Genomic DNA, 22,737 nt, shown 5'->3' with positions numbered 1-22,737 from the left:
TTGTGCAGGTGTCTGAGAAGCTACATGTTATACATTTTAATTAATTCATTCCTCTTGTGTCTTAATTCATTAATTAACCCTGTCAAGTCCCCCAAATGCTTTATTGGCTATTTTTCTAAATGGACACAGGGGCCACCGACGTGCAATTGAAAGAGGTTCCCAGCGTTACACTGTACAAATTTGGACGGTGGCTCTCAAAGGTCAAAATGCACAATAAATAATAGAGTGTCATATCAAGGCATTTTACCCAAAATGTCCTTGTAGTCCAGTAACAATTTCCCTAGCTTGGTATTGGGTCACGACCTGGTGTTTGAAGATCTCTGATTGAACCTCCTATACAGACCTAATCTTGGTAAATCAAACTCTCTCTCTCTCTCTCACTCTCTCTCTCTCTCTCTCTCTCTCTCTCTCTCTCTGTCTCTCTCTCTCTCTCTTTCTTTCTTTCTTTCTTTCTTTCTCACCTATTTTTTCTCACTACAGGCAAAGACGGCAAAAGTGAAAAGGAATTCCCACCAGACCCGTGCAACGCCCTGTAAAGGTGGGAGACTCGTCGGCCCTGTGGCAAGAAATCCCTGACCCCTACGCACTGATGAAGATTCGGTGTAAGGCCAACCTGCGAGAACGTCCCAATCCCTCTCCCGTTCAAACCGCTCCTCATCCTCTTTCCTGGGCACTAAAACACTTTCCCTTTTACTTTCAATTTCCTGCCCTATAAAGACACTATTTATTCCTTTTATTCCACTATTTTAATCCCATGTCTGTGTTCAGCCCGATATATATATTTAAATACACACACACACACACACACACACACACACACACACACACACACACACACACACACAATAATTCCATTGTTACCCATGACGAGCGCTAAAACTGACGAGTACAGAACAAGAATATTTTTTTTTGCAGTACTGTATAAATGCATAAATAGATTTTAACCACTTTTAGACCCGTTATTTAGGTTTAAAATGCACAGAAAGCACAAAAGAGATCAATACGGCACTGTGTGCGCACTAACATGAGACTCGTGATCCATCTGTTTTTTTAAACAGATTTTTTTCAACTTTTACAAGTTTCACTGAGAGAGTCGGTGTCGAGTTCTGAGCACCAAATTTGACGAGACATAATCTAAAAATTAAAAAATCCAGAAATCACAATGTATAATTTTTTTACTATTTATTTGTATGATACAGCTGCAAATAAGTATTTGAACACCTGAGAAAGTCAATGTTAATATTTGGTACAGAAGCCTTTGTTTGCAATTACAGAGGTCAAACGTTTCCTGTAGTTTTTCACCAGGTTTGCACACACTGCAGGAGGGATTTTGGCCCACTCCTCCACACAGATCTTCTCTAGATCAGTCAGGTTTCTGGCCTGTTGCTGAGAAACACAGAGTTTGAGCTCCCTCCAAAGATTCTCTATTGGGTTTAGGTCTGGAGACTGGCTAGGCCACGCCAGAACCTTGATATGCTTCTTACAGAGCCACCCCTTGGTTATCCTGGCTGTGTGCTTCGGGTCATTGTCATGTTGGAAGACCCAGCCTCGACCCATCTTTAATGCTCTAACTGAGGGAAGGAGGTTGTTCCCCAAAATCTCGCAATACATGGCCCCGGTCATCCTCTCCTTAATACAGTGCAGTCGCCCTGTCCCATGTGCAGAAAAACACCCCCAAAGCATGATGCTACCACCCCCATGCTTCACAGTAGGGATGGTGTTCTTGGGATGGTACTCATCATTCTTCTTCCTCCAAACACGTTTAGTGGAATTATGACCCAAAAGTTCTATTTTGGTCTCATCTGACCACATGACTTTCTCCCATGGATCATCCAAATGGTCATTGGCAAACTTAAGACGTGCCTCGACATGTGCTGGTTTAAGCAGGGGAACCTTCCGTGCCATGCATGATTTCAAACCATGACGTCTTAGTGTATTACCAACAGTAACCTTGGAAACGGTGGTCCCAGCTCTTTTCAGGTCATTGACCAGCTCCTCCCGTGTAGTTCTGGGCTGATTTCTCACCTTCCTTAGGATCATTGAGACCCCACGAGGTGAGATCTTGCATGGAGCCCCAGTCCGAGGGAGATTGACAGTCATGTTTAGCTTCTTCCATTTTCTAATGATTGCTCCAACAGTGGACCTTTTTTCACCAAGCTGCTTGGCAATTTCCCCGTAGCCCTTTCCAGCCTTGTGGAGGTGTACAATTTTGTCTCTAGTGTCTTTGGACAGCTCTTTGGTCTTGGCCATGTTAGTAGTTGGATTCTTACTGATTGTATGGGGTGGACAGGTGTCTTTATGCAGCTAACGACCTCAAACAGGTGCATCTAATTTAGGATAATAAATGTAGTGGAGGTGGACATTTTAAAGGCAGACTAACAGGTCTTTGAGGGTCAGAATTCTAGCTGATAGACAGGTGTTCAAATACTTATTTGCAGCTGTATCATACAAATAAATAGTTTAAAAATCATATATTGTGATTTCTGGATTTTTTTTTTTAGATTATGTCTCTCACAGTGGACATGCACCTACGATGACAATTTCAGACCCTCCATGATTTCTAAGTGGGAGAACTTGCAAAATAGCAGAGTGTTCAAATACTTATTTTCCTCACTGTATATATATATATATATATATATATATATATATATATATATATATATATATATATATATATATATATATATATATATATATAAATAGATAAAAGTTCTGTCCAATGCACCTTTCAGTGATAGAATTGAAAAAGATGTTAGACAGTATTTGTGATCTCTGGCACAATTTATTCATAAAAAATTCTTTTTTTTGGTTGAACCAATTTTTCAATCGTTTAATCAGCTCGAGCTTCGCGTCTACCCGTGTTTGGAAATCCATCATTTTTAAACAAGTAAAAAAAAAACTCTAACACCTTCACACCGTAACTGAATATATTTACAAATTGTGTCATTTTCTAGCGAGAAAACACGAAGCATAAAAAAAACTCGTAATGTTCCTGAGCCCCGACACTGGCGACTCCTTCTGTCATTATTTTAGGCACATTTGAGCTCTTTTGAAGTTTATTGTCATCCTTAGATTATGAGGAACGTGAGGCGAAAATGTTCCCTGTGTAACCTGTTGCCATAGAAACAGGAGAGACACAGAACGTGCACATTAGAGCGATTAGTGTCAGAGCTGCTGTCTGAGGAAATGAATCAACACATTCTGACCAATCAGAATCCCACAGCGCCATGTAGAGTGTATGAAGTGATAAAAACGGAGACGAGCGAGGGAACGACGTGTGTGCGGGATCTGACGAGGATGGATTGTGAGTTGGAGCTGGATAAGATGTGCATGTGACGATGATAGAGAAAAAGAGGAATAGAAAAGGATTAGAGAGAAAGGATAATAGGACATCATGACAAAGAGGGAAAGGGAAATAAAGAGGTAGAAGACGAGCGTGTCGTAGGGACGCGACCAGACCGTTGCATCCATTACGCCGCCCGTGACAGCAGGTTGCACAGACACACCGCCCTTTTATCTCCACGATCACAGCATGTGTGTGTGTGTGTGTGTGTGTGTGTGTTTTGCAGGAGAACATTGACCCATCTCCATGCTTGCTGATGCCGTTTGTGATCCATCTTCATAAAGATATAATCTATACCCTGCTGCATGCCTCGCCTCATTTCACACACACACACACACACACACACACACACACACACACACACACACACACACACACACACACACACACACACACACACACACACACACACACACACACACACACACAACCTGAACCATACACAATATGTTATATTTTAACATATTAGAGTTTTTAAAACTTGGAGAGTATTCATTTAAGGGACATTTATAAAAGATAAAATGTACAGCCCATATGTATAAATATATATATGGGTGCATATATATGTATATGTGTGTGTGTGTGTGTGTGTGTGTGTGTGTTTGTGTGTGTGTTTTGATGGTTAGGTTTTGAGACACATGCATGTTCCTTTTGTTTCTATGCAATAAACCCAGTAAAAGCCAAAACCACACAATAATTGGACACTGAATGACTGGAAGAATGTTTTTTGGTATCGAACAGAAGAACTTGTGTAAGACAGAGAACAGGAGAGAAGATGTGATCAGACTCCCTCACCCTCACACTCACACATGGAAGTGAAAGCGTAAAGGTTTGGGGTTGGTTCAGAGCAGAGGAGGTTGGAGACTTTTATTCTGGAAAAAGTAAAAGGAACCAACATGGCTCCCATTCCATACTTTAACACCACGCACTTCCGTCTGGACTGCTGCTCTTTGGAACCGAAGCGTACGTCCGTACCCTGTTAAGTGTTATTCAGGGAGCAAACAGTCGTCTGGAGTGTTCATTTATCATGGAGCTGCCCAGTCACCGCATCTACATCCTATTTATCCTCTGGGATGAACAAAAATCTTCAACTAGTGAAGAACATTACAAGATTAACAAGAGACACAGCAAAGTGTTTCAGCTGAACGTTTGGAGGAACGAAGTGTCCGGATGCTGAGAGTGTGTAAAGCTGTTCTTCATGCTAAAGTTGGATTTTTCAAAGAAAATAAAGTGGAACGTTGAAACAGTGTAGTTTTTGGAGTAGAAGCAATGAGAACTTGCATGTGTCTCTCAAAAAAAAACATAAACGACTGAGTTTCCTGTGTAAACGTTGAGCTTTGTTACTGGACGGTTTGAACAGATGAAGAGGGGATTCTTGTGAATTTCATGTCCTTACCCAAAGTCATTTTGTATGAAAGGAGAATGAAATCAATGACAAATTGCTCAGGAATACAGCAGCTATTAACTCTCTGACAGTCCATTTATCTCTGCACCATAGGCTGCTTGCGCACGTGTGTGTGTTCTCTCAGGCTCTTACCTCAAGCCTTTTCATCTTTTTCTCCAGGGACGCTCGGTCAGGGGCTCGCTTGCTCTCGCCAATCGCTTTAAAACCCTCTGTAGTCGTGCTCAGCCAATCGGAGAAGGTTCTGAGAGCATCCTGAGCTTCTCCGATACTCCTCAGTTCCTCCCGAAACTGTCGGATGGTCTCCTGCGTAAAACGCAAAGCATTGCACTTTTTATTTATATTGTTTATTATTGTTTTTGTAAATGTTTTAAATAATATTTAATACAAGATCGATTTATTGTTTTTTTTTCCTTTATATAATAAAGAAAATAGGAAATAGTCTTGTGGGTGGAGCTTCTATTAGGGCCAGAAAATTGAAATAGCCAAATGCACAAGACTGAAATGATATCTTTGCTATTATCTTTGCTATAAAAAAAATAGCAACCATAATCATAGCTAATAAAAATAAAGGGGTGATTTGTACTTTTTTTTTTTTTCTTCTTGAATTTCCTCTTGTTGATTTTTTTTTCCTTTTTTTTTTATTTCCCTGTCACGCCTCATAAAGCACTTCGCCGTGAAATCCAGATGCCCTGGCTCTCGCCTCCAATTAAGCAGGCGCACACACACACACACACACACACACACACACACACACACACACAGACACACACACACACACACACACACACACACACACACACACACACACACACACACACAAACACACAAACACACACACACACACACACACACACACACACACACACACACACACACACACACACACACACACACACACACACACCTATCAGCAGCTCTCGACTGCAGCACATGTGGCAGCCTTTCGTTTCTCGCTGAATAATTACACACACCTCTAACGTGCAAGGGGTGTGTGTTACATAGCAAGAAGGGAAGAAAAAAAACGTATAGATATTGAAAAGAAAAAAAAAACCTGCTCCAGTCGTTCTTGTGGCAGCGATGAAAAAAAAAGCCTTCTTTATTGTTTAATTACAGCTTATGTCTTGTGCAGTAATGTAGCTTTACAATGTGTTTATTAGCTTTCTTTCAGAGTGACACCTTTGTAGGTGTGTGTGTGTAGGGGTGGGTGGGTGTGGGGGGGTATTGGGGTAGGGTGACAGAGAGGAGGGGCAATTCTGGACAGTTTCCAGATTTTAGACAGATGAGAAATGACAGTTATCAGTGTGTGTGTGTGTGTGTGTGTGTGTGTGTGTGTGTGTGTGTGTGTGTGTGTGTGCGTGTGCATGTGCGTGTGCGTGTGTGTGATTTGTGCTTTTTCAACATCACATTTTTTTTCCTTTTATTTCCCATTTACTGTTATAATGAGCTCCATTCTTCCACCAAGATGTTCCACTAGAGATTATGGAGATTTGTTCTCATTCAGCTACAAGGGTGTTAGTAAAGCTGATGTGGGTGAGCTGAGGAGGCCTGGGGATGGCATTCACATTCATCCTAAAGATTTTCAACAGCTCTAAAGCAGGAGATCTTGAACTTCAACATATATAAAGCAGATCTTCATGGAGCTTGGTGTTGTGCACAGGGGTATTGTTATGCTGGAACAGGTTGGGGTCTCCTAGTTCAAGCGAAGGGAATTCATGCGACAGCATCCAAAGACGTCCTGTACAACTGTGTGTACGACTTTATGGTAACAGTTTGGGAAAGAACCACATATGAGTGGAAAAGTCAGGTGTCCAAATACTTTTGCCCATATAGTCTACGCTGCAGTTCTTAGCAACATATACGGCTTAATGTACAATGCAACAATAATCGTCTATAAGTATGTAGTATATATATATATATATATATATATATATATATATATATATATATTTTAATATATTATTATTATTATTTTATATTTATTATTTATATATGATTGATTATTATAATTATATAAATAATAAATAAATCATATTCAGAAAATTCAGGTCGGGTGGGGGGGTGGTGGGGGGGGGCGCTGAGGCTGACCTGTATGAGCAGGAGGACGGCGTGGTAGCGGCTCGTGAGCTGACTGACCCGAACGCTGACCCGAGCACTGACATGGGCGTCTTCCACAACCTGCTGAGCCAAAGCACTCAGAGCCTCCATCTCATCCTGCTTCTGTACTGCCTCGACCTGCCAACCCTGAGAGAGAGAGAGAGAGAGAGAGAGAGAGAGAGAGAGAGAGAGAGAGAGAGAGAGAGAGAGACAGAAAAGGAGAGAGAGAATATTAAATAGATAAAGAGACACAGTAAAGAATAAGATGCAGGACAGAGACAGCGAGAAAGTACAGATAAAACAGTGAAGCAACCCAATATATATATATACACAGAGTTTATATACAGACAGAAAGATCAAGAAAGACAGAATGAGAGAAATATACAAAGTGGCAAACATATAGATAGATAGATAGATAGATAGATAGATAGATAGATAGATAGATAGATAGATAGATAGATAGATAGATAGATAGATAGATAGATAGATAGATAGATAGATAGATAGATAGATAGATAGATAGATAGATAGATAGATAGATAGATAGAGACATGCAGCGAGACAGAGAGCGAGACAAAGACAAAAAAGAGAAAGTGAAAAAGATAGACAGCCTGAAAAGGACAATAATAATGAAAAACATAATTATTATAATTTTCATGAATCATTACAGACAGTGTGTGTATTCAGCACTGGTATAATAATATCAGCTCTGGCCTGAATCTTGTTTACTCTTCACAACGTGTGCACCGGCTGTCCGGTTTCTCCTTCATGTTCCTTATAAGGTCAATGCTTCCTGTTCTCGTGCGCCCGTTGCCATGGTAGTTAATTACTCTCACCTGTTGCCCGTTCCCCTCAATTAGCTTGTCTATTTAAGCGCTGGGTGTAGAGCTCTATTACTGAGCTGCCTTTCACGCTGCCAGGAGTGTGCTGAAATGCTGGCCTGTATTTACATTTTGGCAGCCTCTTTATCAATAAACAAACAAAAAACCTTCTGTTCGACACCCTGTCTTATACGACTTCCTGTTAAATATGTATCCAAATAGATAGCTATGTTACATAAGGCCACACCCACAAGAGACAAGAGTGAATAAAGTGTTGGGTTGCAGGTTCCCTTCTCCTCCTCACCAGGAGCTGCTGTAGCTGTAGCTCTTTAGCAGCACAATTGGAGCGCCTGTCGCTCCTCAGCTTGACTTTGAGTTCAATCTCCACCAGCCACTGGTCCAGGCTCTGAAAGCGTTCCTCCAGCTGCTGCAGTCTGAAGAGCGTCTGCTCCAGGCTGGCTTGCGTGTTCTCCAGCCGGTCCTGATACCCTTGCCACTCTCTCTGCGCCGTCTCCAACGCCCGGTCCTCGATCTGAGGGACGCCCCAAGGGATGACCCGCTCCCGGCTTGACAGAGCTGACTTCAGCAAGGTGTGGCCTTCAGAGCAACGTGATTGTAGCATCTGGGATAAAAAAAGAAGAAATAAACGTCCATCCATGGGAAACAAAAAAACATTCTTAGGTAATCTTTTTTTTCTATACTTACGTGAAGTTCTTTAAGGGTCTTCTCAAGTGTGCTCACATCTCCATCCAAGGGGGAAAGAAGACCCAGGTTGCTCTGCTCCTGCTCCAGCCAGTCCTCAAACATGTGCAGACCTCGCTGGTACTCCTGATGGACCAGGACCAGCTCTTCTGCCTTGCTGACTGCAGCCTGCAATGCCGCACAGATGTTTTATTATTTACTATAAATACTTGATTATTTACTCTGGAGGATTCGCTTCGTTTCACAGACGTACCTTGGCTTTGTCCTTGATTTCTTCGTACTGCTCGCTGAGCTCCTGTACCTCCTGCTGAGTGGCCGAGTGCTCCGGAAGGTTGGAGCCCTTTGTGGCGATGGTTTCTAACAGGCTTGAGTGGCTCAAAACTTCCTCATAAAGCAGCTGTTTCGAAATGCATATCAATATCAATAATCTACAATGGAATGGTGAAATGGTGTTTTTTTTTGTACTGTTTCTTTTGTATCTATAACTTGTTTATCACAGCACTACTGTATATTCACCCATATTTATACTGTATATACTGCATCATATAACATTCATACATGTACATGACTATATCATGTCATTTAAGCATGTTATCTCCCAACATCTATGCACAGTATTTGCATAGTATTTGTATATTACTATATATACACATTTATTATTACCTCCTGCAGCTTCTGTACAGCTTCTTTCTTTCTTTCTTTCTTTCTTTCTTTCTTTCTTTCTTTCTTTCTTTCTTTCTTTCTTTCTTTCTTTCTTTCTTTCTTTCTTTCGGCTTCTCCCATTAGGGGTCGCCGCAGCGGATCATCCGTATTCATGATCCGCATGTTTGATTTGGCACATGTTTTTATGCTGGATGTCCTTCCTAACGCAACCCTCCCCATTTATCCAGGCTTGGGACCGGCACTAAGAGTGCACTGGCTTGTGCGTCTTGGCATCCATTTTTTTTTTCCTCTTGAACCTCAATTCCAAACAAAGTTGTGCTGCTGTGCAAGTTGTAAAAAAACCCAGAACGAAACGATTGGCAAATCTCGTAAAAAATCCATATTATATTCGCAATAAAACAAAAAACATATCAAATAAAAAAAAAAATAAGATAATTTTTTTTATTTGATGGCTGCAACACGTCTCAAAAAAGTTAGAGCAGGGCCATGTTTATCACTGTGCAGCATAATGTCTTCTGTCCATATACATCTGGGACCTCAGCAGACCAGCTGCTGAAGTTTTGTGAGAGGAATGTTGTCTCAATGGACAATGTCTATTTTCACAATAGACATTGTCTCAAAGCAGCTTTACAGAATTTAAGAGTTAAGGTAAACAATGTGTATTTATCACTGGTGATCAGCCATGGCGACTGTGGCAATGTGTCTGATACAGCATTCTGGCTGTTCAACAGTTCGGGGTGTTCTTTGTTGTGTTTTTCGTTTCATGATGCGGCAAATAAGCGATCAGAGAAATGAGAGAGAGTCAGAGAAAGCAAACAAAGAGACAATTGGGGAGAGAAAAACAGAGAAAAAGAGATAAACAGAGGGACAAAAGTAAAAGTGGAATAAGAAAGAGAGAGAGACAAAAACAGTGAGAGCAAATTAAAGAGAAAAACGAGAGGAAAAGGGGTTAGAGACAGAGAGAGTGCGACAGAAAATGTGAGCTATAGAGAGAATTAAAATGAAACAGAGACAAAGAGAGAGATCAAGATCGAGATAAGAGATTCTCTTTGTCCCTATTTTTTGCTTTCATGCTCTTTCACTTTTTTGTCTCTCTTTACGTCTCCCTGTCTCTGTTTTGCTTTCAACTCTTTCACTCTTTTAATCAAGTCTTTCTTTTTGCTCTCCCCCTCATTTTTTTACTCTCTCTTTCTCTCACCATTGGTCTTGGAAAAGAGAGAGAGAGAGAGAGAGAAAGAGAGAGAGAGAGAGAGAGAGAGAGAGAGAGAGAGAGAGAGAGAGAGAGAGAGAGAGAGAGAGAGAGAGAGACATTACAAGAAAGAGAGACACAGACAGAGGGAAAAAAGAGACACAGACAGATAGAGAAAGACAGACATGAAAAAAAAAGAGAGACATCCAGATGGAAAGATGACGTGCAGTATACAAGCCCCTTTGAATTAGTTGCCATAGAAACGATCGTGTATTCGAACTTTTTGATCGAATACGAATCAACACCTTTCTGACCAGTCAGCAGCCAAAATTTAAAAGGCACGGTGGTATGAAACAGTAGATAGTAATGAGTCTAATAATACAGATACATGTAAAGATTTGTTAGCGGGTGTTGTGACGCTCGCACGTGTCCTGGACACACACCTTCGCCTGGCGTAAATTCGCCGTCTTCTCCCTCATCTCAGTGTAGCTTTTATCCGAGTTCCCCAGACTTTCCTGCACTCGCTCTAGCCAGCCCTCGAACTGGCTCACGTCCTCCTGATAGCTGGTCCAGTGAGACAAAGCACCTTCCAGCTGGCTGTGAATACAACACACGCGCACACACACACACACACACACACACACACACACACACACACACACACACACACACACACACACACACGTACGTGTGACAAAATAAATAACTCAGCCTTCTTCCACCAGCTACACACAAACACACATGCATGAACTTCGTGAAGCTTTTTAATATAATTGTTGAACCCAGTTCCAAAAGTTTGTGGACACCTGAGCATAAGATTGCTATGGGCTTCTTTCTAAACATCCCATTCCACATTTAGTCTCTAAAATATAAGCTTATAATAAGCTCCACTCTACTGGGAAGATGTTCCACTAGATTTTTGTGGAGATTTGTGGAGATCCACCTATTAATTAATGTAAAAATAATTAACCACCTCCTGTCCAATCAGAATCGAGAACTCGACATGTGCTGGTCTGATCTCATTTGTAATAACTGTAAGATAACGGTTACAGGACGCTGATAAACTCCGGACCTTTTGCACTGGATGGAGGCTGAGAGAAGCGAGTCCCAGGAGTCTTTAAGGTCCTGGATCTGTTTGCGGACCACAGGAACCCCCTCGGCTGAGGTGTTCCTCTGCACCGCTTCCCCTCGGGTGATGAGCATCTTCAGCTGGATCTCCCGCTCCTGACGTGCCGCTAACAGCTCCTGAAACACCAACAGCGAGATTACTGTTACACTTGATGATGAACGATGAAACACCTGCAGGAATGTGAACGTAGCTTGTTAGTTGTGGCTAAGCCTAGCACACACTTTAGATTAGATAAATCATCGTCCACAATGCAGATGTAACAAATGTTGGTGAAGATGGAATGCTTTTCCAAAAATTTACCTGTAATGATACCTATGCATATACCTATGTACAGTAGTTATACAAGTCACGTGAACATCCTGAAAATTCTGCTGCATATATACTATACGGGATTGGTCAGAAGGTAAATAAACCCAGAGCTCCATACTTTACTGGGCTCCATGAAGGATTTCTGCATGTGGTGGTGTTATTTGGTAAATACAGTGAGTTTAGTTAATGGGTCGAGGCTCAAGATGAATTTGGAGACAAATTCCAATCCAGGAGAAACACTGAGATCGGTGGCTCAATGGTTATAAGCTCGGGGTTATTGATCAGGATGATCTCTGAGTTTATCTTTTCAAAATGCATCGAAGAATATGCATTACATGCATCTGGGGAGGAACAAACATCATCCTCTCCTAATTAGCATCATATTACAGTGTGAAAGGTTCAGATCAATTAGTGCATTCGGTCACATCATAAGTAACGCAAGTCCTCGTACCTCGAGCTGGCTCATTCTGGTCAGCAGGACACTCTTGTCAGCGGTAGAAGTTCTGCAGGTTTCAAGAGTCTGCTGGGTTTCTGAAACCCAGCTCTGAAGTTCCTGTAAGCCCTGGGAGAAGAGCTGATGCTCCCCCACTACACGCTCCACTCGGGAGACTTTCTCCTGTGGAGGTCCAGGAAAAAACATTTTTTAGTTCATATTTAGACAAGAGAGATATAAGTGCAGTGCTGTGCCCTTCGGGATTCCATGCTCTTCCATATTCCATAATCTTCAGCATTAACTTTTTACACTTCCGTGTCCTGTATATTTTAGTAGTCAGCACAGGTCGACATTTCTCTATACTTCAGTATTCCATGTGCTTCAGAATTTCATACACATCAGCATTCCTTACGCTTCAGTAATTGGTACGCTGCAATAAATCTGCCAATTCAGCATTCCTTATGCTTCAGCATTCCTTTCACTTCAGTATTCCCTTCATTTCAGAATTTCATTTACTTCGGCATTCCCTATGCTTCAGTATTCCCTTCACTATTCCCTATGCTTAAGTATTCCCTTCCCTTCAGCTTCATACTTCATAATGCTTCAGTATTCCTAATGCTTCAGAATTTCTAATGCTTCAGTATTCCCTTCACATCAGTATTCTGTGATTTGTCGGAAGGGTAAACAGTACAATTCTGTAAAGCATTTAAGGCACTATTTCCATTAAGTAAGGAAAACCTTCTTAGGCAAAATATTTTCCCTTAATGAATCTCCACAAGTACCCATATTTCTTATAACTGCAACTTAGCACCCTTGTTTAGTTCATCTGTAACAGCGTCATCAGAATCAAAATATTAGCAACCTGGATTAGAAAGGCCTCATGGTGGTGGCTGTTGGCTTTTCAACAAACCCACTGATTGTGTTCCCTCAAGAGCAGCATTAGTAAACAATTAGCAAACAACATTAGAAATCAAACACGGCTTCATGATGGTGAAGTGGGTATGACGTTCAGCCTGCAGTGCTTTCTGCCTGATGAGAGTGTAATAAATCACACGGGGCGATAATGAGAACGCAGAGAACAAACCAACAAACACAGGTTTAAAGGTCAACTGTATTGTGCAGCAGCAGCACTTACAGTACATTCTCCATAATTTAATATTTATACTTCACTGCACAGCGTCTTTTCCTGCAGCTGACCACCACAAAGCTACAGAACATTTCTCTTATACTACATGCTTTCTACTTCTCTCAAACTGGTGTTAAGGCATTTCCAGAGCAGTTTAGTGAAGCACAATTTAATTAAAAACACACTTCTAAAATAATTTTAAACACTCCAGTATTCCCAGAATGTCGGTATTCCCCACACTCTAGTATTCCCTATACTTCAGTATTCCCTACACTCAAGATTTCCCCACACTCCAGTATTCCCTTAACTCTACAATTCTCCATGTCAGTATTCCCTACACTCCAGTATTCCCCACACTTCAGTATTCCCTAAACTCTAGAATTCCTTATGTCGGTATTCCTTATACTTCAGTATTTCTCTATGGTATTATTCATTATACTCCAGTATTCCTTATATTTCTATATATTATACCCTTCAGCATACCCTACACTCCAGTATTCCCTACACACAAGTATTCCCCACATTCCAGTATTCCCTAAACTCTAGAATTCCTAATGTCTGTATTCCCTACACTCTAGTATTCCCTATACTACAGTATTTGACATTATATTATTCATTACACTTCAGTATTCCTTACATTTCTATATAATATACCCTTCAGCATTCCCTACACACAAGTATTCCCTATGTCAGTATTCCATGCATTCCAGTATTCCCTGCAATCTAGTATTCCTATACTTCAGTATTTCTTATTTTATTATTCATTACACTTCAGCATTCCTTACATTTCCATATACTATAACCTTCAGCATACCCTACACTTCTGTAATCCCTACACACCAGTATTCCCTATGTCAGTATTCCATGCATTCCAGTATTCCCTACACTTAAATATACTATAAACCTCAATATTTCCTACACTCCAATATTCCCAACATACCAAAATTCCCTGTTAGTATTCCTACACCTCAATATACTATAAACTTTAGTATTCCACAAACTCTACTTATCCCCATGTTAGTATTCTCTACACTTCAATATACTATAAACTTCATTATTCCTTATACTCTAGTATTCCTTATACTCCAGAATTCCTTACACTCCAGTATTCCCCCATATCAGTATTCCCTTGACTTCAGTGCACCCTAAACTTGGATATTGCTTAAACTTTAGTTTTACTTGCATCAGGATTCCATACACTTTGATATTCAATAATATGTACAGCTCAGTATTCACCACGTCATCATTCTCTACAATTAAGCACTCCGTAGAGTTCAGCGTTCCCTACGTTTCAGCACACAACACATATCGGGATTCCTCACACATCAATATTCCTAACATTCCTAAAGTATGCACTGAGCATTTCTAACTGCATGCACTTATTTCAGCTGTGTGTGAGAAAGTAAGAAGAGGATTTAAACTCGTTACCTTAGTGCGGTTGCTCAGGGCCAAGTACCGCGCTGCAAGCTGACAGACCCGATGCACGAAGCCTTTCCCAGCTGCCTGACCTTCCCACAGGCTGTGAGCTCTCTCTCTCAGCATTCCCAGCTCTGATTCCATGGAGCCCATCTCCTCCAACACCAACTAGCAAGCCGGAACAGTAAACACATTAAAAGCTCAATGCTATATTCTCAGAGTATTCATGATGAAATGTTGTTTGTTGGGTCTCATTTTTAAAATATACACTTAAAATAAAAAAAAATTATGATTTGCTGTCTGACTGAACCAAAGAAATAAAAGTGGACTATTTGTACCATATTGAATTGCACAGCATCATATTGTTTCTTTTGCATGGTATTGTGTTGAATCAAATGGAAATCGGATCGAACTGCATCGTAATTGGAGTGTATCGTTTCGTTGCTTACATATTGAGATTGGAATTGCATCGGCCTCAGTTATGGAAATGCGCATCCCCAGAACATGGTGCAAGGTGGGGAAGGGAAGGGGTGCACAGTGTGGGGCAGAGGAGGGGCAAGGGCAGGATTTTTCTGCAATGAGTGTGTAAAGAAAGAGGACAAGTATGAGACTCGCATTTCCTCTTGTTGGATGAAGCCACTGATGGATTCTGCGCTGATGTTTTACATCTGGGTTGTTCAAGAGAACCAAAAAAACGTTACGAAACTATAAATGAGTTTAACATTTTGAGCAAAAAATGGTAATTATTTCATCATTTGGTTTTCATTTTCGAAAAACAAATGCATGAACGCAGCAGACTTGCACCCGGTTAGCACACCCCCTGCTGGGATTTTAAAAAATAATAATTATTATTTAATTTCCCCAAACAGTCCCATTAAAATACACAGCATAAACATTACCGCAAACGACTTCCAGTCAGCAGTTCTCTTTATTACCAAGTGCAAAAGTTAGCATCCCTGCTGACTAGCTAATTCCTTTCAATAGGCCTCATTACGGTGTCTAATGACAATATTAATGTCTCGAGTGATTTTTTTTTTTTTTGGCTGCACGCTGTCTAGTTAGGAGTTGGTGGGAATAATCAGGAATACAGTGCTCATACACTTGAAAAAAATATTAAAATGGAGAAAAAAACAGAAAACAGGGTGTAAAGTGTGATGGTAAATTGAATATAGAAGGTAGGGTAGGCAGATATGGTAAGTACGCAAAGATAAGTAGATACACAATATGGACAAAAAAGTTGTGGACACCATAGTGTGAGATTTTAGATTTTAAGAGATTTCTTAACAAGCTGCGCTCTTCTTGGAAGATGTTCCACTGGATTTTGTGGAGATTTGTGCAGATTCCTTTAGCCACAAGGGTGTAATGATGTAGGTGAGGTGTCCCAATGGTTTTCATTAGGTTTGGAGCTCTAAAGAAGGAGATATTCCAACCCATGTAAAGCAAATCTTCATGAAGCTGGCAATGGAGGCATTGTCAATTGGCAATTGACGTCCTATACAATTGTGCCTCCAAGTTTTTGGTAACAGTTTGTGGAAGAACCGCATATGGGTGGAAAAGTCTGGTGTTCCAATACTTTTGACCGTATAGTGTATGTACAGTGAGGAAAATAAGTATTTGAACACCCTGCTATTTTGCAAGTTCTCCCACTTAGAAATCATGGAGGGGTCTGAAATTGTCTTCGTAGGTGCATGTCCACTGTGAGAGACATAATCTAAAAAAAAAATCCAGAAATCACAATATATGATTTTTAAACTATTTATTTGTATGATACAGCTGCAAATAAGTATTTGAACACCTGTCTATCAGCTAGAATTCTGACCCTCAAAGACCTGTTAGTCTGCCTTTAAAATGTCCACCTCCACTACATTTATTATCCTAAATTAGATGCACCTGTTTGAGGTTGTTTGCTGCATAAAGACACCTGTCCACCCCATACAATCAGTAAGAATCCAACTTCTAACATGGCCAAGACCAAAGAGCTGTCCAAAGACACTAGAGACAAAATTGTACACCTCCACAAGGCTGGAAAGGGCTACGGGGAAATTGCCAAGCAGCTTGGTGAAAAAAGGTCCACTGTTGGAGCAATCATTAGAAAATGGAAGAAGCTAAACATGACTGTCAATCGCCCTCAGACTGGGGCTCCATGCAAGATCTCACCTCGTGGGGTCTCAATGATCCTAAGGAAGGTGAGAAATCAGCCCAGAACTACACGGGAGGAGCTGGTCAATGACCTGAAAAGAGCTGGGACCAGCGTTTCCAAGGTTACTGTTGGTAATACACTAAGACGTCATGGTTTGAAATCATGCATGGCACGGAAGGTTCCCCTGCTTAAACCAGCACATGTCCAGGCACGTCTTAAGTTTGCCAATGACCATTTGGATGATCCAGAGGAGTCATGGGAGAAAGTCATGTGGTCAGATGAGACCGAAATAGAACTTTTGGGTCATAATTCCACTAAACGTGTTTGGAGGAAGAAGAATGATGAGTACCATCCCAAGAACACCATCCCTACTGTGAAGCATGGGGGTGGTAGCATCATGCTTTGGGGGTGTTTTTCTGCACATGAGACAGGGTGACTGCACTGTATTAAGGAGAGGATGACCGGGGCCATGTATTGCGAGATTTTGGGGAACAACCTCCTTCCCTCAGTTAGAGCATTGAAGATGGGTCGAGGCTGGGTCTTCCAACATTACAATGACCCGAAGCACACAGCCAGGATAACCAAGGAGTGGCTCTGTAAGAAGCATATCAAGGTTCTGGCGTGGTCTAGCCAGTCTCCAGACCTAAACCCAATAGAGAATCTTTGGAGGGAGCTCAAACTCTGTGTTTCTCAGCGACAGGCCAGAAACCTGACTGATCTAGAGAAGATCTGTGTGGAGGAGTGGGCCAAAATCCCTCCTGCAGTGTGTGCAAACCTGGTGAAAAACTACAGGAAACCTTTGACCTCTGTAATTGCAAACAAAGGCTACTGTACCAAATATTAACATTGACTTTCTCAGGTGTTCAAATACTTATTTGCAGCTGTATCATACAAATAAATAGTTACAAAATCATATATTGTGATTTCTGTTTTTTTTTTAGATTATGTCTCTCACAGTGGACATGCACCTACGATGACATTTTCAGACCCCTCCATGATTTCTAAGTGGGAGAACTTGCAAAATAGCAGGGTGTTCAAATACTTATTTTCCTCACTGTACATAATTAGCTGTAGACAACTGCAATCAAGCGTTTGCGATAACTTGCATTGAGTCTGTTACAGCGCTGTGGAGGAATTTCGCTCCACTCATCTATGCACAATTGTTGTAATTTAGCCACATTGGAAGATTTTCGAACATGAACCCCCTTTTTAAAGTCATGTCACAGCATCTCAATAGGATTCCGGTCAGGACTTTGACTAGGCCACTCCAAAGTCTTCCTTTTGTTTTTCTTCAGCCATTCAAAGGTGGACTTGCTGGTTTGTTTTGGATCATTGTCCTGCTGCAGAACCCAAGTTCGCCTCAGCTTGAGGTCATGAACAGATGGCCAGACATTCGCCTCCAGAATATTTTGGTAAACAGCAGAATTCATGGTTCCATTTATCACAGCAAGTCTTCCAGGTCCTGAAGCAGCAAAACAGCCCCAGACCATCACACTACCACCACCATATTTTACTGTTGGTATGATGTTCTTTTTTTGAAATGCGGTGGTACTTTTACGCCAGACGTAATGTGGCACCTGACGTATATCGACTGCGACTAATTATGCGAATCTAAGCATTTCCTGACTTCTAAATGAGTGTGTTTAACGGGGCGAGAGCAGAAAGATGCGGTGTTACTAGGGGGTAACATGTCCCCCCGGTATCATTAGAGCTCACTACTAGAGACCTGCACTCCCGGGGGACCGGGGACGCAAACGAGTGTGGCGCAGGACAAGATTTGATGGGTGAATGCGGTAAAATACTCGCGTGCGGGCGGGTTCCGGGAGAATAAAATCATTCGCAGGACTCAGGCAAAATGGTCTTTAAAATATATATATATATATATATATATATATATATAAAAATAATAAACTACTAAAACCAAATAAACTGTTATGTATCTACTGCACAAAAGCAACAATGGCAACTAAAATAAAAAGTTCCTTGTTCATGTCCATGTTCATTATTTACAAAAAATTCTAACTCAAATAAAAGGAAACCTTTGTTAATTTTACTTTTTTTTTTATTCATATTCAAAAGGGAAGTAAGTAAAACATGCAAAAAAAAAAAAAAAAAGCAGAGGAGCAGGAAGAAGCAGTCAGTGCATTGAAAATAAAACTAATAAAACATTTTACGTGTGGGCTTTTGTGGGCGGTAACGGGACAAAACTGAAATATTGCAGGCATGAGAAAGAAACATATTTCTGCAGGAGCAGGACTACAAAATTTGTCCTGCTCAGGGGAAAGAATCGGGAGCGGGACAAAACCTAAATATTGCGAGTGGGAGCAGGACAGAACAATCCGTCCTGTGCAGGTCTCTACTCTGTACCTGCAGTTTGCTCAGCTCCAGTCTCTTCGCGGGGAGATCATGAAGACGAGCGCTGCTCTCCTGTACGCTCATCTCCGTTCTGTTAATCCAGTCCTGAAGAGGCTCCACACTCGCCTCAAACTCCTGCATCTGACACTGCAGACCCTGACACACACACACACACACACACACACACACACACACACACACACACACACACACACACACAGACCTCAGTTTCTGTACCTTTGGGTAATATGCTCTCATTAAAATTGTGCTTACACGCTGAAATATTCTCAGCCTGCAGAAACTCCGGAGGAAAAAAATACATGCAGAAGATAAAACAGAAGATTGTCACGTATCGCTGCGAAATATATATTGCGATGTTAATGATTATACAGTATTATAGGTATTAGGATGTTTTTATTCATACATTTGTACCACAAATTGTCACGTCTCAAGCTTGGATATCATGTCAGTTTGTATTTATGACACCATGAGCTTTGTTTCGTGTCCTGTCGTAGCTCTGCTACCTTGCAGTGCTCACCTTAACAGTGCTAATTCGATTCGAAGTCTTCATTTTGTCACGTTCTGGGCTCATTGTTATTTATTGTACTTATGGGTGCTATAGAGCTTCCGGAACTTCCATGAAGTACCATATAAGCTGAGTTTAAAACCGGATTGAAGAAGCTAATGCACGTTTTAACCAATATCCCAGAATGTCTGAATTTAAACTATATGTCCATCTTAGTCTACAGATTTGTACAAATGTGTCAATACCTTAAAATATTATCATCATATTAACGTATTATCTCTAAGGAAGGCTCCACACGGTGGTATCGTGAGGGTGCTAATAATTTCCAACTCAGTACTTAGCGGGAAAAGCAGATTTGCTTATAAGAAGTGACTCGCTGTACATTTTACTTGCTATTTATTCCTTCTCGCTTACCTGTAATACGGTCTCTCTCTGATTCAGGTTGTCCATCAGGTTCCTCCAGTCATCTTTGGCAGCGTTGACTTTAGCCCTGACCACCTCCAGCTTGTCAGCAGACACCACCGCAGTGAGACGCTCGCCGTGGGAGAGCACGTCATTTAACCGGGTCTGCCCTTGCTCGCTGTCACTCAGGAACTCCTGCGGAGCACAAAGCGTCGAGATGTCACTCAGACACACCACTTAGCCTGCTAAAGACCAAACGTTCACGTCCGTAAACCGCCAGAACGAAGCGTCCTTCCCAACCACTACAACCACCCCCCTTGTCTCAGCACCATCTGTGATGCTCGCCTGCTCACGTTCTCTCGACTCGGCTCATATAGCGTGAAATATAATAACACCTGCCATATTGAGCACTGAGCAGATTCAGCTACGCAGAAAACATCCGAAATTTTGCAGATATAAATAATCAAATAAATAAATAAATAAAAGAGTGGCCCGTGTTTCTCCACTGAAGCCGTGACGTCTGTTTCAATGTGCAGCCGTACATCATTCCCATGCAAAGGCGCTGTCCAGGGTCCTCATGGCTTTTTTATGCTCCTAATTGAGGCTATAGAACAGACCACTCTGGCATGTCCTTGGCTATTTTGGGGGGTTCATAAAGTGGCCCATGGGACCTGGGAAAGGCTTGTCACTTTGTCAAAGCCTGGCTCATATCTGGCTAGCGACCTGCTGGGGCCAATCTGGACCTCGACCAAGACTTCTACTGCTGGCCGTTCATTTTGCGTTAATACTCCAGCTCCAATAACTTCTCCTTTTATTAATGATGCATTACACTACATTTATGGCAGATTCTATTATCCAGAGTGACTTAAAACTGAGCAGTTGAAGGTTAAGGGCCTTTCATTAGGACTTAGTGGTGCTGGGATTTAATCTCACGACCTTCCAGTCTAAGGTTCAAAGCCTTAACCACTGAAATACCACCTCATTTACAGCATTTGGCAGACGACCTTCAGACTGATTTACAATTATCTCATTTATACACAGAGCAGTTGAGGGCTGAGGGTCTTGCTCAAGGGCCCAGCAGTGGCAGCTTGTTAATGCTTGGATTTGAACTCACAACCTTCTGATCAAAAGTCCAACAATTTAGCCACTGATGTTTCATATACATGCAAAAAATGCAACAAACCGATCACAATTCAAATGTCTAGAATGAATAACAACAGTCCGATACAATGGGCTCAGTTTAGTTAACACGTTTATTTTGATAGCCCTAATTTGGAGGGGAAATGGCTGCCGGTTCTGTGACTGAATGCTACTCGTTTGTTTTTTTCCACAAAAATCTTTCTTTTTTCCTTGAGGTGAGTTGTTGTCATGGAGACTGCTCCCCGGCTCCAGACATGCTGGCCGTTATCTGAAGCCTGTGCTGAGGGAGGAAGCGGGAATGTTCTGGCTTGGTACCTGGATCCTCTGGAGGCTGCTGGAAGCTTCCTGAATGCTGTGAGGAGAGTCGAAGCATTTAGCCGTGGAGATGTTGACGTTCACCAGCCACTGACGAAAATCACGAAGAGACGAGCGGAAACGCTGCTCCAACAGCTTCTCCTTGTTCTGACACTCGCGAGATGCTCGCAGACTCAGACTGCACACACACACACACACACACACACACACACACACACACAAAAAGAGAGGGAAGAAAGGAAGAAACAGATTTAAAGACAATGAAATAGAGAGGAAACAGAAAGTAATGGTGAGAGAGAGAGAGAGAGAGAGAGAGAGAGAGAGAGAGAGAGAGAGAGAGAGAGATTAATAAACAGAAAAAGAGATTGAGAGAAAAATAAACGGATAGGAAGAAAAATGGAAAAAGAAAAAGAGACAGAAAGATCTGTTTAATAATTTATTTAATAAAGTGCTAAAAATGTTGTAAAACACACACATACACACACACACACACACACACACACACAAAACATGCACGCACAGACACTTAAACACACAAAAATACACACGCAAAAGTACACTAACAAACACATAAACTCATGCACACAGACACTTTCATACAAAATACACAAATGCACGCAGACACACACACACACACACACACACACACACACACACACACACACACACACATGCATACGCACACAGACATTTAAATACAAAAAAAAAAAATGCAGAAACACACACACAAAAGCACACACACACACACACACACACACACACACACACACACACACACACACACACACACACAAACACACATAAAATATGCACACACACAAAAAACATGCACACAGACACATACAAAAGAAACACACATGCACACAGAAACACACGCACACATACACACACAAAACATGCACACAGACACTTCGCCACATACCCAAACACCCAAACACCCAAACACAAACACACACACACAAAACATGCACACAGACACTTCGCCCCCCCCCCCCCCCACACACACACACACAAAGCATGCACACAGATGTGTACACAAACAAAAACATGCTCACAGACACTTTCATACAAAAAAACCCACAAACATACACACAATCACACACAAACACATAATAACATGCACACAGAAAAAAGTAAAAAACACAAACACAGAAAGACACACAAAACATTCACACAGACACTTAAATAAGAAATAATAAAATAAAAAAACAGAAACACACACACACACA

General features: G+C 41.4%; 1 protein-coding gene across 1 annotated transcript in view; it reads right to left on the bottom strand.

Annotated features, from left to right (window-relative positions):
• Nucleotides 1–22,737, bottom strand: part of syne1a (spectrin repeat containing, nuclear envelope 1a) — a 216,644-nt gene that overhangs the window by 82,602 nt on the left and 111,305 nt on the right. The window contains exons 57-68 of the mRNA XM_083562574.1: nt 21,509–21,686; nt 20,066–20,248; nt 19,138–19,281; nt 14,643–14,798; nt 12,107–12,271; nt 11,290–11,462; nt 10,661–10,814; nt 8,619–8,762; nt 8,369–8,533; nt 7,968–8,285; nt 6,834–6,989; nt 4,881–5,051 (exon numbers count right to left, since the gene is read on the bottom strand). Of these exons, the coding sequence (XP_083418700.1) occupies nt 4,881–5,051; nt 6,834–6,989; nt 7,968–8,285; nt 8,369–8,533; nt 8,619–8,762; nt 10,661–10,814; nt 11,290–11,462; nt 12,107–12,271; nt 14,643–14,798; nt 19,138–19,281; nt 20,066–20,248; nt 21,509–21,686 (2,107 nt within the window). The remainder of the gene's footprint in view (nt 1–4,880; nt 5,052–6,833; nt 6,990–7,967; nt 8,286–8,368; nt 8,534–8,618; nt 8,763–10,660; nt 10,815–11,289; nt 11,463–12,106; nt 12,272–14,642; nt 14,799–19,137; nt 19,282–20,065; nt 20,249–21,508; nt 21,687–22,737) is intronic.

The sequence above is a fragment of the Silurus aristotelis genome (assembly GCF_946808225.1).
Source record: "Silurus aristotelis genome assembly, chromosome: 15".
NCBI lineage: Eukaryota > Metazoa > Chordata > Actinopteri > Siluriformes > Siluridae > Silurus > Silurus aristotelis.
Note: the sequence above shows the minus strand (reverse complement) of the source record. Positions and strands in the feature narration are given on the sequence as shown.